The following is a 13,296-nucleotide window of genomic DNA, read 5'->3' as shown; positions in this document are numbered from 1 at the left end:
CCTCTCCACTCTAGCTCACAGCATTCCGTGCAATACACACCCATTGTAAACTGAGAATTTCTCCACTTTTGCTCATGGTACCTTGAGAGGCACAGATGAAAAATGGTAAAAGATATGAAAAAGATGAAAACATGAGTGAATAGATGAGACCTGTGGCAACATCTGAGAGTTGGAATGGAGTCTGTAACACAAAGTATGGAGACGCTGTAAATGCTAGAAAAAGCCCTAAGATTGGTGTCTTTCTTCCCCCTGCTGCCATTCATTTCCTATGGGACAGCTTTCGAAGATCGTCAGGACGTTTTTCTGACATCTCACCTTTAGGAGCCCATAAAATCCAAACTAATCAAGTAATGAAAAAGTTATGAATAAGATCTGATTAGCACCAGTTGATCTGTAATTTGTGCGAGTATGAAGCCGATACGATAAATGGTGTAGGAGGAGATGTTTTTTTTATGAAGAGCAGTTTTGAGGCGAAATCTTACTGTGAAAGGGCAAACAGCTCACTTCCTGTTGGATTTAGGTCAGGGGTGTGAGCACGAGAATTGTAGGGCTTGATGAGACGAACACAGCAGTTTTGGTTTCATGTTTCTACGACGTTCCAACGGGCCATAGCGGCCATTTTTGTGTGCCTAGGTGGCGCTAGAGAGCCCATTTTGGCATATGCATGCCAATTTTGGTGAGTTTTTGAGCATGTTTAGGGGGTCAAATTCCAGTTCAAAGAGGCGGCGGGAGAAAGAATAAAGAATAAACGCAGCAAAAACAATAGGGTCCTCGCCTTTGGCGAGGACTGCTCTGTGAGCAGTCCTCTGCCTCCGGGCTCGGTCCCTAATTAGATACACTTACATCCACTGATTAATTTAAGGGCATCATAAAGAATGTGGTGACAGAGAGATGCACTTGTTTTTACTTGGGATGCCACTATGTTTGAATAGTTGTTGTTTTATTGTGGATTTTTGTTGTTATATATTGTATTTCTTGCATTTTAATGTTTTTGTTTGGCTGCTACCTCAGCCAGGTCTCTCCTGTGAAAGAGATTTTCAATCTCAATGGGACTTCCTGCTTAAATAAAGGTAAAATAAAATAAATTAATTAAACTGTGGATATATGTTATTTACAGATTTAAGACAATCACATCTTAAAGGTCCAGATGAAAAGTGTGCAGGTGTCCAGATGATGTTTTGTGTGTGTGTTTGTTTCATTTAAAACTGTTGCTTAAAACCATGGTTCAATATGTAATTCATGAGGATGAACATACAACTGCAGATGATGGAACAACACAGAGACATGCTGATGTGTGACTGATGTCAATCACTCACCTGCAGCAGTAGAATGAACTGAGGAAAGCGTTGGATAGGTTTGACCATCAGGCCATACAGAGTGATTCTGTCTGGACTGGATGCCTGCTTCTTCTAAAAGTCACATGGAAAGGAGATTTTGTTAGTGCTTTGAAAATGTAACATTAAAACAGTCTCATGCACAGCCAAATAGCGTGCCTTGCACAATCAGGTACGCTACCCGTAGGCGGAAGAATTTTTATAGTGTAATGTCTTAGTGAAAAGTCACGTGTTTGGGAAGTACTGAGCATCCAACTGGATAAATGAGACTTTGATTATACTGCACAAGTTGTTTGAGAGTTTGTAAACCAATGTTTTGATATGGATTTCATGTTGTTAAGCATGGTCCCCATTAGGGTGGGCCATATCATCTCGTTCACAATAATACTGGTATAGTTTTTATTATCATATGAAAAATTCAGTGTGATGTTCGCAATATTTGGACTTGTTGACATATTGACGACATACTGTTCCACATGTCAACAACAAGCATGGCTGAAAGCAAAAAAAAAATTAGCGACTCCACAGAGTTTTCAAAAAATAGGAGCAGCATCAGTAATGTGGAAAAAACTGTGGCATCCTGAATGTTTTATAAACAGCTGCAGACTTCTCAGACTCTTTTAGTGAGTTACTGCGAGTTATCTCTCCTGCAGATGGTACTCTTTCAGCGAATCTGCTGACAGCAGAACAACATCTCTCCCTCTCCTCTCTCGCTGTGCGTTGGTGTTGTCAAGTGATTTTGTCATAAACCTTCGGTAATGTAAACCTGCCATTTCTCCTCTAATCATCACGCTGTAACCTGTGACAGGTTGTTATGCTACCGTAAGTATTTCAGATTCTCATATATGTAGTTTTTTGTCAAGCCACAAGCGTCACATAGAATTACATTACCAAAGGTTTATGACAGAATCACTTAACGACACCGACTCCCGTGGGGGCATGGCGAGAGAGGAGAGGGAGAGATGCTGTGCTGCTGCCAGAGGAGCCGCTGAAGGAGTTTCCCCTTAGTGGTAAGACGCTAAAAGAGTCTGAGAAGTCCAGGGCTGTTCATAAAACATTCAGGATGCCACAGTTTATTCCACACTACTGAAGCTTGTATGCCTCTTTGCACCAGTCAAGTTTCTCTTCCACTTTACATCCATGTCTGTGAAAACATGGATGCATCACACACATCTCCCCTCGGCAGCACAGAAAATCATACAATCAGCACAGTTTCAAGGTGGACACCCAAGATTAGTGTCACTAATTTAGTATCTGACTAAAATCTCCCCTTCTGTCCTAAAATATGACACTAAGTAGTGTACTGAAAAGTGTTATGATGTCACAGTGAAGCTGTTTTGTCATAATTAGAATTTAATTCTTGAGTTATGGCCAAAAACAGGATTTGTGAGGTCACAGTGTCCTTGACCTTTGACCACAAAGTTCTAATCTGTTTATTCTTCAGTCCAAGTGGACGTTTGTGTCAAATTTGAAGAAATTCCTTCGAGGTATTCTTGAGATATCAAGTTCACAAGAATGAGATAGATGAGGTCTTTTGACCTATGACCACCAAAATCTATTTAGCTCTTCATTGAGTCCAAGTGGACATTTGTGCCAAATTTGAAAAAAAAAAACAAAAAAAACAAAAACAAAAAAAACCTTGAGGCGTTCTTGGGATATTTTGTTCACCAGAATGGGATGTACGGACTAACGGACATACAGACAAATTGAAAACATAATGTCTCCGGCCACAAAAAACTAGCTCTCCAACAGGGCAAAACACCATGACACACAACAATATGTAACACTTAAAGAATTTTTAACACATTTACAAAATTACACCACTGAACGGCATGCAGGGGACAGCTCGCTAGCTGGCCAGTTAGCATAACAGTCTGTTAACAGCTGTCACTTCCATAATGTCACGTTTGAGATCAGAAAAGAGAGATGGAGGAAGAAAGACACCAAGAGACCAGAGAGGCACTAGATGAACTTCTTCTCAAGAGAGGAGCTGTGTCTGCTGTTTGGAAGGTTTGTTGGTTTTAAAAAATCCAACTTGTATGCACCATAAGAAAAAAAGAACAACCTCCCGGCTTACAGGTAACTTTAGCCTGCTGCTGCGCCTCTCCAGACTCCATGATTTTCTGTCAAAGTCGGAGATGACCAAGAAACAACAGAACTGGAAAATCGTCCAACTTCTCTGAATGTCGTAAAATGTTACCTTCCCTGTGAGTTATGTCAAGAATGAACGGATCTTGACAAAAACTACAGTCTGCAGGGTATGCTAGTGGAATGAAAAGGTCAAAATAGTCTTTTGCAGGTGAGGACACTCAAACTCAAAACTGTTGTTTTTGTGTTTTTGTGTTTAATAGCTACTCAACTGACTGGGGAAATAAATTATTGTTATTTATTACATTTAAATAAATTGTTTAAATGTGAACTTGTGGCCAGTGGTAAATCCCCAACAAAAATTTGGTGGGGTGGTAATTTAATTTTATAGAATGCAGTCTCTTTTTAAAAAAGAATTTGGAAACATGAAAAAAAAAAAAAACAGTTGTCAGGGCATAAAACCAATGATCTGTTGATCCTTACAAATCAACACCTGATAGTCCAACAATGGAATAGCTGTCAGGGGAAATAAAATACTGTAATATACTGTGAAACAGACAGAATCTCAAAAAATACCACAACACAAATTTTTGGTCGTACTACCCAGCACTACACTGGACTATAACTTAAGCTAATTAAAAGACAAAATGTAAGCACCTTCAGAAAGTCCAGGAAAGCAGGTTTAGACATGCAGGCTTTCTTGATCAATGCCATGGCGTTGGTGAAGTTGTTGATGTAGTCACTGTACACGTTCAGCACCATGGACTTTGAAAACTGTGAAGGAAAGAGTGTGACATCATTGTACATGGCCACCAGTGATACAGTCCACTGTTTCTTCCCACACACACCAATTTAACACTGCCTCTGCAGAAACTTACTGCAGGCTTTTGATTTATTTTTTAAAGATTTCACCTAAACGTAACAAGGAAACTGTTTTTCACCTCTTGAGCAACTGACCAACCAGAGGCTCAGTATGGATAAATACTTGGAGATGCCTTCTACTCTCACGCGCCTCTCTTTTGTGGGGTCCCCCAGGGGTCTATCCTGGGTCCCCTTCTATTTACTATATACATGTTACCCCTGGGGCTAATCATGTGTGAAAACAGTATAGATTTTCATTGCTACGCAGATGACACACAGCTGTACATCCCGTTAAAGCCTGGCATCACTGATGTTTTATGTCCCGCTTCACTGAAGTCATGAATTGGATGCTCAAAAATTTCCTGCAGCTGACTGACTCCAAAACAGAAATAAATATAGTTGCCCCTTTTGTTCCCAGCGCTACTACCATTAACAATATCTCTTGTCCTTAGAGTGCCTTATCTGATTACATGAAAAAAGAGGCCCATAACCTGGGAGTCATCTTTGAGTCAGTGCTGTCTTTGGATACCCAGGGGACTTAAGTGGTGCAGTCCTGCTCTGCCCAACTGAGACATTTAACAAACATCAGGTCATTTCTTTCCTCTGCAGATTTAGAAAAGGTGATTCATGCTTTTATCTCCTCCAGACTTGATTACTGCAAGGTCTTTTAGTCCGACATCAACAAGCAAAACATCTGAAGACTCCAACTCATACAATACACTGACATTGACAGACATTTAACTGGTACTAAGAGAAGCAACCACGTCAAACTTGTCCTCTCTGCCCTTAACTGGTAACCTGTGAATTTTAAAATTGATTTAAAGATTTTACTGCCTGTTTTTTAAGGCCCTAAATTGTCAGGCCCCCGCCTACATCTGTCATCTGTTAATTCCTTTTGTGCCTGATCACTGCTTGAGATCCTCCAACGAGGCTCCACTGATGGTTCCAAAATCTCGACTTGTCTCTAAAGGTGACTGAGCTTTTGCTGTCCAGGCCCCTCAACTGTGGAACTCCCTGCCTGAGATCAAACTCAGTGACCTCTTTCCAATCTCTTCTTAAAACTCATCTTTATCATTTGGTCTTTTCTTAACTGATGGTATTTGTTACTACTTTTTATACTGTTTTATCCTGTTTTATATCTTGTATGTTATGGCCTGCTTTTGATGCATGTTTTGGTGATGGCTCGGGTGTTTTTTCTGTGTTTTCCTGTTGTTCTTGGACGTGCAGGGCTGGTGTGTGGAGGAGGCGGGGCTGACCTACATTTCCACCACGGGCGGCGAGGCACACCTGTTTTCCATCGCCACTAATCAACCCTCCATATAAGCCTGGTCATGACTCCACTCCTGTGCCAGACAATTCCGTCTCGTTAGGTAGTGCATCTCTCGTTAGAGCCTTTTGTCATCTTGTGAGTATTTTTGCCTTTTTCGCTCATGGACCAACCCCACTGACTTGTGATTTTTTCTCTGTTTTTGTAGTGTGTTGCCTCGCCGCCTTTCGGTCTCCGGAGCCCTCGCCTCCAGCCACCACCGGGCAGCTGTTTTCTCCCTGCAGCCGTTTTTTGTATTTAGCGGCTTGCAGCCGTTTTTTGTGTCAAGCGGCTTTTTGTACTAAACTGTTAAGAACTTTCACTCCGCCTGTTTTCTGCAACTTGGGTCCCGTTGGTTTTCAAGCCAGTCCGTAACATTGTACATGTTTTTCAGCTTTATAGTTGTTTTTATTGTGAAGCACTTTGTAAATCTGTTTTGAAAGGTGCTATATAAATAAAGCAATAATAAAAAATGCTATAATAAAAATGATAATATAATAAAGCCAGAATATTTGGATCTGATGGAATGGTGGACTTTAAGACTGGGGTTTGAATATTTCACTCAGTGTAAACATCCTATAGCTTCAACAAAGAGCTGACAATGAACAGCCAGAGAGAAACCCATAAGATTGAAACCCAGAGTGAAACCCATAAAAACAGAATGAATAGAAAGGACTCTGAACTGCTTGCTGTGGTTATTTGATGAGCTCAATAGAAAATGGTAATTGTTGTGAGTTGTCATGGTGACAACACATGTCAGTGGGTATGTCACACTCTCTGATTTGATAACTGTCTGTTTCTAAACAGAAAAATACAACCATGGAGCAAAAAGTTATTCTCTGTCACCAAACTATGACTAATGTTAGTTTATCTGCCTTGTTAAGTCATCGTAAAACTCTATTTCATTGTCTTTCCACTGTTCCACCAATCACCAATTTTTGTTTAGTTGAAATAAACATGTCAAAACATGCTGATCTACATGCTGTTTATTCCTGCTGCCATTCAGCTGCCCACTGAGCAGTGCTTCTCACTCACTCCTCTGAAGCATAACATTACATCATGTTTCAACAAACATGCAATGAGGTTAGCCTGCTACAACAGTTGAAATGGCAACAATATACATAAAAATGGCTGCTGCTCTGACCATACTGATATGTTAATTTGAATGGGAATGTCCATTCTACTCTCATTCTATTTCTATGGAAGAACCACAAAACTAGTTAAGGGGAGATACAAGAGGAAAACTGGCTTTTAAGGGGATAAACATAGGCTTTGACTGATCACATAAATAACATAATTTACTATCATCTGTACTTGTGACTCAAATGTTTTACTTTGAAAGGAGAGCATTTTGTTATCTCCAGAGAGATGCTCTGTGTTAAGCAGAGGTCACTTCGCGTTCTCTGATGATGGTCCGACATACTAAGTGAAAAAAACTCTAAACACTCTACCCATTTTAAACATGGCAGTGAAGGAGCATGAGAAAATAATCATGACGGCTCAGAGACTACACATTTATAAGAGAAGGTGTGACTTTTAAAGACAACACCAGCTGGACACCTCCAACAAAGGGAAGGAAAGTGAGAAGGACAGAAATTAAGAAGGAATCAATTAAGGAAAGGGCTGAGTGACTGACCGAGGCGACAAACAGGTCTCCGATCCTCTCGCTGTGATCCCACTCGGCAATACGGGATGCCAGGGCGATCTGGAACATTGAGTGGCACTGATGGATCTCCTGCAGACGGTAAAAGATTTGACGCACCTTCTTGGGGTTTAGGGTCAAGTTCTGTGGCTCCAGCAAAGGCATCTGGTACTCCTAAGAGACAAAGAAAGGTCAGCTAGCATACTGAAGATCTATGGTTATGTTTCTTTCAGCCTCTACCAGTATTACACGACATACACAGTAGAGCTGCACAATACATAAATACATACTGGGTAGATGATTTTGGTGCTCTCTAAACTCAGCTCAAGATATGACATTTGCATAATGTTTTCTACACAGTCTGAATATACAGATATATATAAACATATGTGGTTTTGTAAATCAAGGTTTCAGATTTGGGATTTTATTTAACTTTCAGACCCATTTTCAACATACAGGAATATAACCATATTTAGAACTATAGAACAAATACCAGTTCAACACTACAATCTGTCAAAAAACACTAATTTTATTGGGGACCCACTCTAATCACCTCCTGTGGGTCCAAACCTATCAACATTACGGCATATTTTTTTAATTCAGTCTGCATAGACTATTCATTGTCTGAGGTCTATGTTAGCAGCACAGACCTAAAGCAGAAAGACATTAATACTGTATGTTTCAATATTAATAAATCAACTGCCCACACCTATGGCCCCCTCCTCCCCCACCACCACTCTCAGGGATGTCAACAGGCTCTTTAAGAGGCAGAACCCCCGCAAAGCAGCCAGACCAGACTCTGTCTCTCTGGCCACCTTGAAGCACTGCGCCGACCTGCTGTCTCCGGTGTTCACCTACATCTTCAGCACCTCACTGGAGACATACCATGTGCCAGCCTGCTTCAAGGTCTCCACCATCATTCCCCAAAAAGCCAAGGACCACAGGACTTAATGACTACAGACCCATCGCTCTGACCTCTGTGGTAATGAAGTCCATTGAGCGTCTTGTGCTGTCACACCTCAAGGCCATCACCGACCCTCTCCTGGACCCCCTGCAGTTCACCTACAGAGCCAACAGGTCTGTAGATGACGCTGTCAACATGGCTCTCCACTTCACCTCCAGCATCTGGACTCCCCAGGAACCTACGCCAGGATCCTGTTTGTGGACTTCAGCTCTGCCTTCAATACAATCATCCCGGCTCTGCTATAGGACAAGCTCTCCCAGCTGAGTGTGCCTGACTCCACCTGCAGTTGGATCACTGAATTCCTGTCCGACAGGAGGCAGCACGTGAAGCTGGGGAGACATGTTTCTGACACCCGGACTATCAACACTGGATCCCCCCCAAGGCTGTGTTCTTTCTCCTCTGCTCTTCTGCCTGTACACCAACAGCTACACCTCCAGTCATCAGTCCGTCAAGCTCCTGAAGTTCGCGGACGACACCACCCTCATTGGACTCATCTCCACCTACTCTGCCCCCCATCCCCCCTGTAACCAGCACACAGTCGGACATCTCTTCATCATCTTGGTCATTCACCTGTTATACACTGCATACAGTTCAACTTGCACAGCTGTACTTTTTACAACTGTTATTTGCACACTTGTGCACCCTATTCATATTTATAGTGTACATATTTTTTATATTGCTATTATTATTGTTATTTGCACTCAGAATTTATTTTTATTTTATTATTATATTATATTTTATTTTATATTCTTTGTTACACCGAGCCAAATTCCTTGTATGTGAAATTTGGCAATAAAACCGATTCTGATTCTGATTCTGATATCGTCATCACAATATTCAACAACGTTATCACATATTGCATGTTTTCTTGATATCATGCAGCCCCAGTACACAACATTTTTTTTAGAGAACACATTGTGTACTTTGCAAATAATTAGCTAAATACTGAGTTATAATCTTATTATTACCATAAATCACACAATGAGGAACCACAGAACATCTCCATCATCAATGATGGTTGTGCTGTTATGTTCACTGGCTCAAGATCTTTTCCACAGAAGAGGTGAAGAACGGACTCTTTAGGGAGAGTGAACAGACCAGAAATGACTGGAATCACAATCCTTTGAATATGTTCCATTCTATTCCTCTTATCTCCAATAGAAACAAAGCCTTTGCACACTGATATGTTGTGGTAGCCCTGATACCTGAGGAGACATGTGGCTCACCTGGAGGATTCTCTTGAGTGACTCCAGGTAGCTGCTTTCACTCTGAATGATGGAGCTGAGGATGAGACGCCGGACAACCTGGGGGAGGCAGAGAGAAACTGAGATGAACCAAAGCTGGCTTTCTAAGGTTATGTGGTCATTTGGATACACAGGCATTTGCACCTGGGCAATGCACAAGCATTAGTGTACAAGCACTCGCATCCAAAACATACCTGCTGACTGCTGAGGCCCTCTGGCATGGGACACAGTTGCGGTGGAGGGTGCTTTAACTCACACACAGACACATCCATATAACCTGCATCATCCTGTCCATCACCTGCAAAGTCAAACACAACCACTTAATACACACAGAAACCAAAATAAAAACATGAATCTGTTTTGGTAGCATTGTTACAGATATTTACAGGACAATCATAGCTTTAATTGTGACTCAAGTTTTACTTGTTTCCATTCCTGTAAAGCTGTGGTGCAGTCATTGACAAACTCGAACAGTAAATACATTTGTCGTAACATCTCACTCCAGTGAAGTAAATACTGTTAAGCATCTTTGTCATTGCAAGCATTTACCAAATTGGTATTATTCTTTGCATTGAAAACTTTTTCCAGTGTCTGTGTGTTTCAGTTCATTCTTGTATCTGTCTCTTGATATGCTGTTTTCATGCCTGTAAATTATTGTACCCATGATTACATCTAGGGGGTTGTTTATTTGTGAATTGGAAGTGCAGCTCTGCACCACGGAAAATCACTCACTATCTGCTGTAGTTAGCCAGTCCCCTACAGCTGGCACAGAGCCACATAGTGTCGCTTCTGCTAGCCATCCTCTGGCAACCCCCTTACAGCCAGAAGGCTGTCTGAGAGAAGTGTAGTGCCAAGCTTAAGCCCATGGTTCACCACCAACCCGTTCACATTTCTAACCATTTTTCATTTGGATGGAGCTCCTCTCATTTCTAGAAACCTGACTGACTTTATTAGTAGTTCAAAACCATGACAACCCAGAGTTGAGACTAGGAAGCAGAGTCACAGTCTTACAAGACTCTCTGGGCTTCCTCCAGTGTAGTTACGCACCCATAATGTTATAAAAAAAGGTGTCTGTCCCCCAACCACCTAAATTATTTAAATCTAAAGTTAACAAAATAGGAGTTGTGTTGTGGTTTGAGAGATGTCATCTCTGTGTGCTGTGGGGAGGTGTGTTCTGTGTTCCTTTTATTTTGGCAGAGGCTGGGTGGGGATCTTCAGGTGATTTGGGAGCTGACTGCCTCGCAGCTGGAGCTCATGTCCAATCAAGGACTGCTCTTAAGCAGTGAGCTGCAGAGGACCAGTGGCGGTTCTGGGGAGGGGCCAGCAGGGGCCAGTGCCCCTGTAACATTGAACCTGGACCCCCCTGTGGCCCACCCACTCGGAATAAAAATTGATACAATAATGAAAATTGCATGTCCCGCCGACGCGAAAGGCGGAACCATTGCGTGTGGCATCTTTGTCCAGTCGGATCCTTTAGTGCGCTGCACCATAGCCAGACTGGCTTACAACATGGATGACAACTTTTGAGCATGATGAAATATACCACTCGTGAACAGACAGAAGAACGAGTCAGTTACCAAGGAGATTAAAGGTAAGCGAAGCCGTTTTATACCTCTGACAGAAATGTTGTTAACTTATGTTACTAGCAGCAGCCGGCAGCCAGATGTAAGCACAAGGCTAACCGTTAGCCGCTAACGTTATCACGACACAAGAAAGCCAGCAACAGTTCAGTTGCCTGTTATATTTAATGTTATTTGCATTCTGAGTTGCTGACATGTGGTGTATTCCTCTCCTTTGTTTAATAGTTCAAAATGAAGAGAAAAAAGCCAAAGGACATAACGTCCTATTTCTGCCCATCAAAGAAAATCGTCAATGACGAGGCAGCTCATATTGAGACAGAGCCAGATGATTCTGGTGAGATAGCTGAAGAGAGGCGACAGGTGGTGGTTGAGGGCACCATAGAAAGAGAGACAGACACAGTGAACGTTGAAGAAAGTGGTTTGCAAAGTGAGGGCACAGAGGAGGACAGAGAAACAAACGAAGATCCTGAGAGTGAAGAGGGGGACATACAAGCACAGAGTGAGACAGAGACAGAGGATCCATGCGCATCAACAAGCACTGGACCATCAGGTGTGTGTGTGTGTGTGTGTGTGTGTGTGTGTGTGTGTGTGTGTGTGTGTGTGTGTGTGCAGTTAAATGAATGTTCAGAACATTTGCACAAGATAGAAGGGAAACCTTAAATTCATGTGTGCATTAATATAACTATATAAAATATTATTTTTCTTGCATCTGTTTAAGCTTGTGTGTGTGTGTGTGTGTGTGTGTGTATGCATGTTAAGCAGTGTATTGCAGTTTCTATGATGTGTTCATGTAGAATAAATGTTATTTACATATAGTCATAGTTTGTTCTTCTCCACAGATATCAGCAGATGTAGAGAGGACCCACCAATGCAGCCGAAATTAACATTCCCAAGGACCTTGATGGGGGACAGGAGGAGGAGCTTTAAGGCGGCCTGGTACCACATCCACCCGCAACATTTTTGTTAACATATGCAACTGGAGTATTGTGACTGTATGCCGGAACTTCATATTCTACCTCATGATTTAAACTAAAGATTTTGAATGCTCAAACGCCTGTCTTTGTCTCTTTTACCTCGGATTGAATGTGTCCCTTTGACAAAACTCTTGGCCCCAGGCTGGCCCCGGTAAATTAGGTCTAGAACCGCCACTGCAGAGGACCCATCGCCAGATTGTCTCCACTGCTCTGTGGTAGTGTTGGCCGCTACTTCTATGTGGTTTTTGCATTTAGTGAGAGCTTGTAGTGATTTTCGATTCTCAAGTTTTCTCCACGTACTGATTGACGTTTTTGCTTTTGTCTGCCCCAGGTCCAGCCTGCTATCGTTCCGTGCTCCAGCGCCTAGCCACCAAGCTGCCTAGCCACCAAGCCGCCCAGCCTCGAGCCCTCCCCGGCCACCAGACACCAGCTCACGAGCCTCCCTGCCTCCGTTCTCTGGAGCCCCTCTCCACACGCTTCCCCCAGTGACAGTGCATGCGGAGAAGAAGGAGAAAACAAACAAACAAGCAAACAAACAAACAAACATACAAACAAAACAAAAAAAAAAAACAGAGGAGAAACAGGCAGTGTAGCTGATGTATTGTGGCCTTGAGGTTGTTGTGCTCCATGCAGATTACAAAAAATAAACAAATAAATGTATAATAAAGAGAAGGAAAAAAAAAAAGAGAAGTCTATACTGAACACCAGAAATGTGAGAGTCCTGGTGGTGGAGGAAAGCCCGATTGTGGAGAAGAGTTGCCAGCGCAGTGTGGTAGGTTTGAGAAGCAACTGAGCCCCTTTTGAGTGATCCCATCGGTTCTTTGCGATGTGTCACGGGGGTGAAGTATCGAACATGCATGCCTGTATTTGAACCCTCCCAATGTGTTTATGAAAACCATCACCAGGGACCAGGGCCAATGTCCCAGCCCTGCGGGAGAAGATGGGCGGCGAGGCACCCCAAGGCTGCAGGAGCGCCCAGACCCCACGCCCAGGGAGCCGCAGAGGCCGCAGGACACCACGCAGGCCCTAGGACCCGGGGCAGCAATGGCCAGCACCCCCAGAGAGCCAGAGACACACCCCAGATGGGCGGGACAGGAAGGCCCGCCCACCCGCCGCCCAATGCAGACATAAGGCACCTGTAACGTGTTCCCATCTGTCCCCCAAGATGTAGGTGTGTGTGGTGCTTTAAAATTGGAGGACAGATGAGGATGGGTTGGGGGGCAGTATGGAGGGCTACAGGACACCACTGTCCCATAGCCTGCCCCATCGTGAAGCCCCCCAATCCATCAGTGGTCTGCACCTC

At 42.9% G+C, this 13,296-nt stretch overlaps 1 protein-coding gene across 2 annotated transcripts in view; it reads right to left on the bottom strand.

Annotated features, from left to right (window-relative positions):
* The window catches only part of LOC126402519 (rho guanine nucleotide exchange factor 10-like protein), a 60,350-nt gene extending 47,922 nt beyond the window's left edge, over window positions 1-12,428 (bottom strand). Inside the window, exons 1-6 of one of the 2 annotated variants that reach the window (XM_050064599.1) lie at window positions 12,294-12,428; window positions 9,634-9,737; window positions 9,422-9,499; window positions 7,226-7,405; window positions 4,080-4,196; window positions 1,317-1,409 (exon numbers count right to left, since the gene is read on the bottom strand). In XM_050064599.1, the coding sequence (XP_049920556.1) occupies window positions 1,317-1,409; window positions 4,080-4,196; window positions 7,226-7,405; window positions 9,422-9,499; window positions 9,634-9,711 (546 nt within the window). In that variant the 5' untranslated portion in view covers window positions 9,712-9,737; window positions 12,294-12,428. Of the gene's footprint in view, window positions 1-1,316; window positions 1,410-4,079; window positions 4,197-7,225; window positions 7,406-9,421; window positions 9,500-9,633; window positions 9,738-11,829; window positions 11,860-12,293 lie in introns of those variants that run through there. The other variant, XM_050064598.1, reaches the window with a different exon arrangement.
* Window positions 12,429-13,296: the final 868 nt, after the last annotated feature.

The sequence above is a fragment of the Epinephelus moara genome, chromosome 16 (assembly GCF_006386435.1).
Source record: "Epinephelus moara isolate mb chromosome 16, YSFRI_EMoa_1.0, whole genome shotgun sequence".
Classification (NCBI taxonomy): Eukaryota; Metazoa; Chordata; class Actinopteri; order Perciformes; family Serranidae; genus Epinephelus; species Epinephelus moara.
This window is presented reverse-complemented; position numbering and strand designations above follow the sequence as displayed.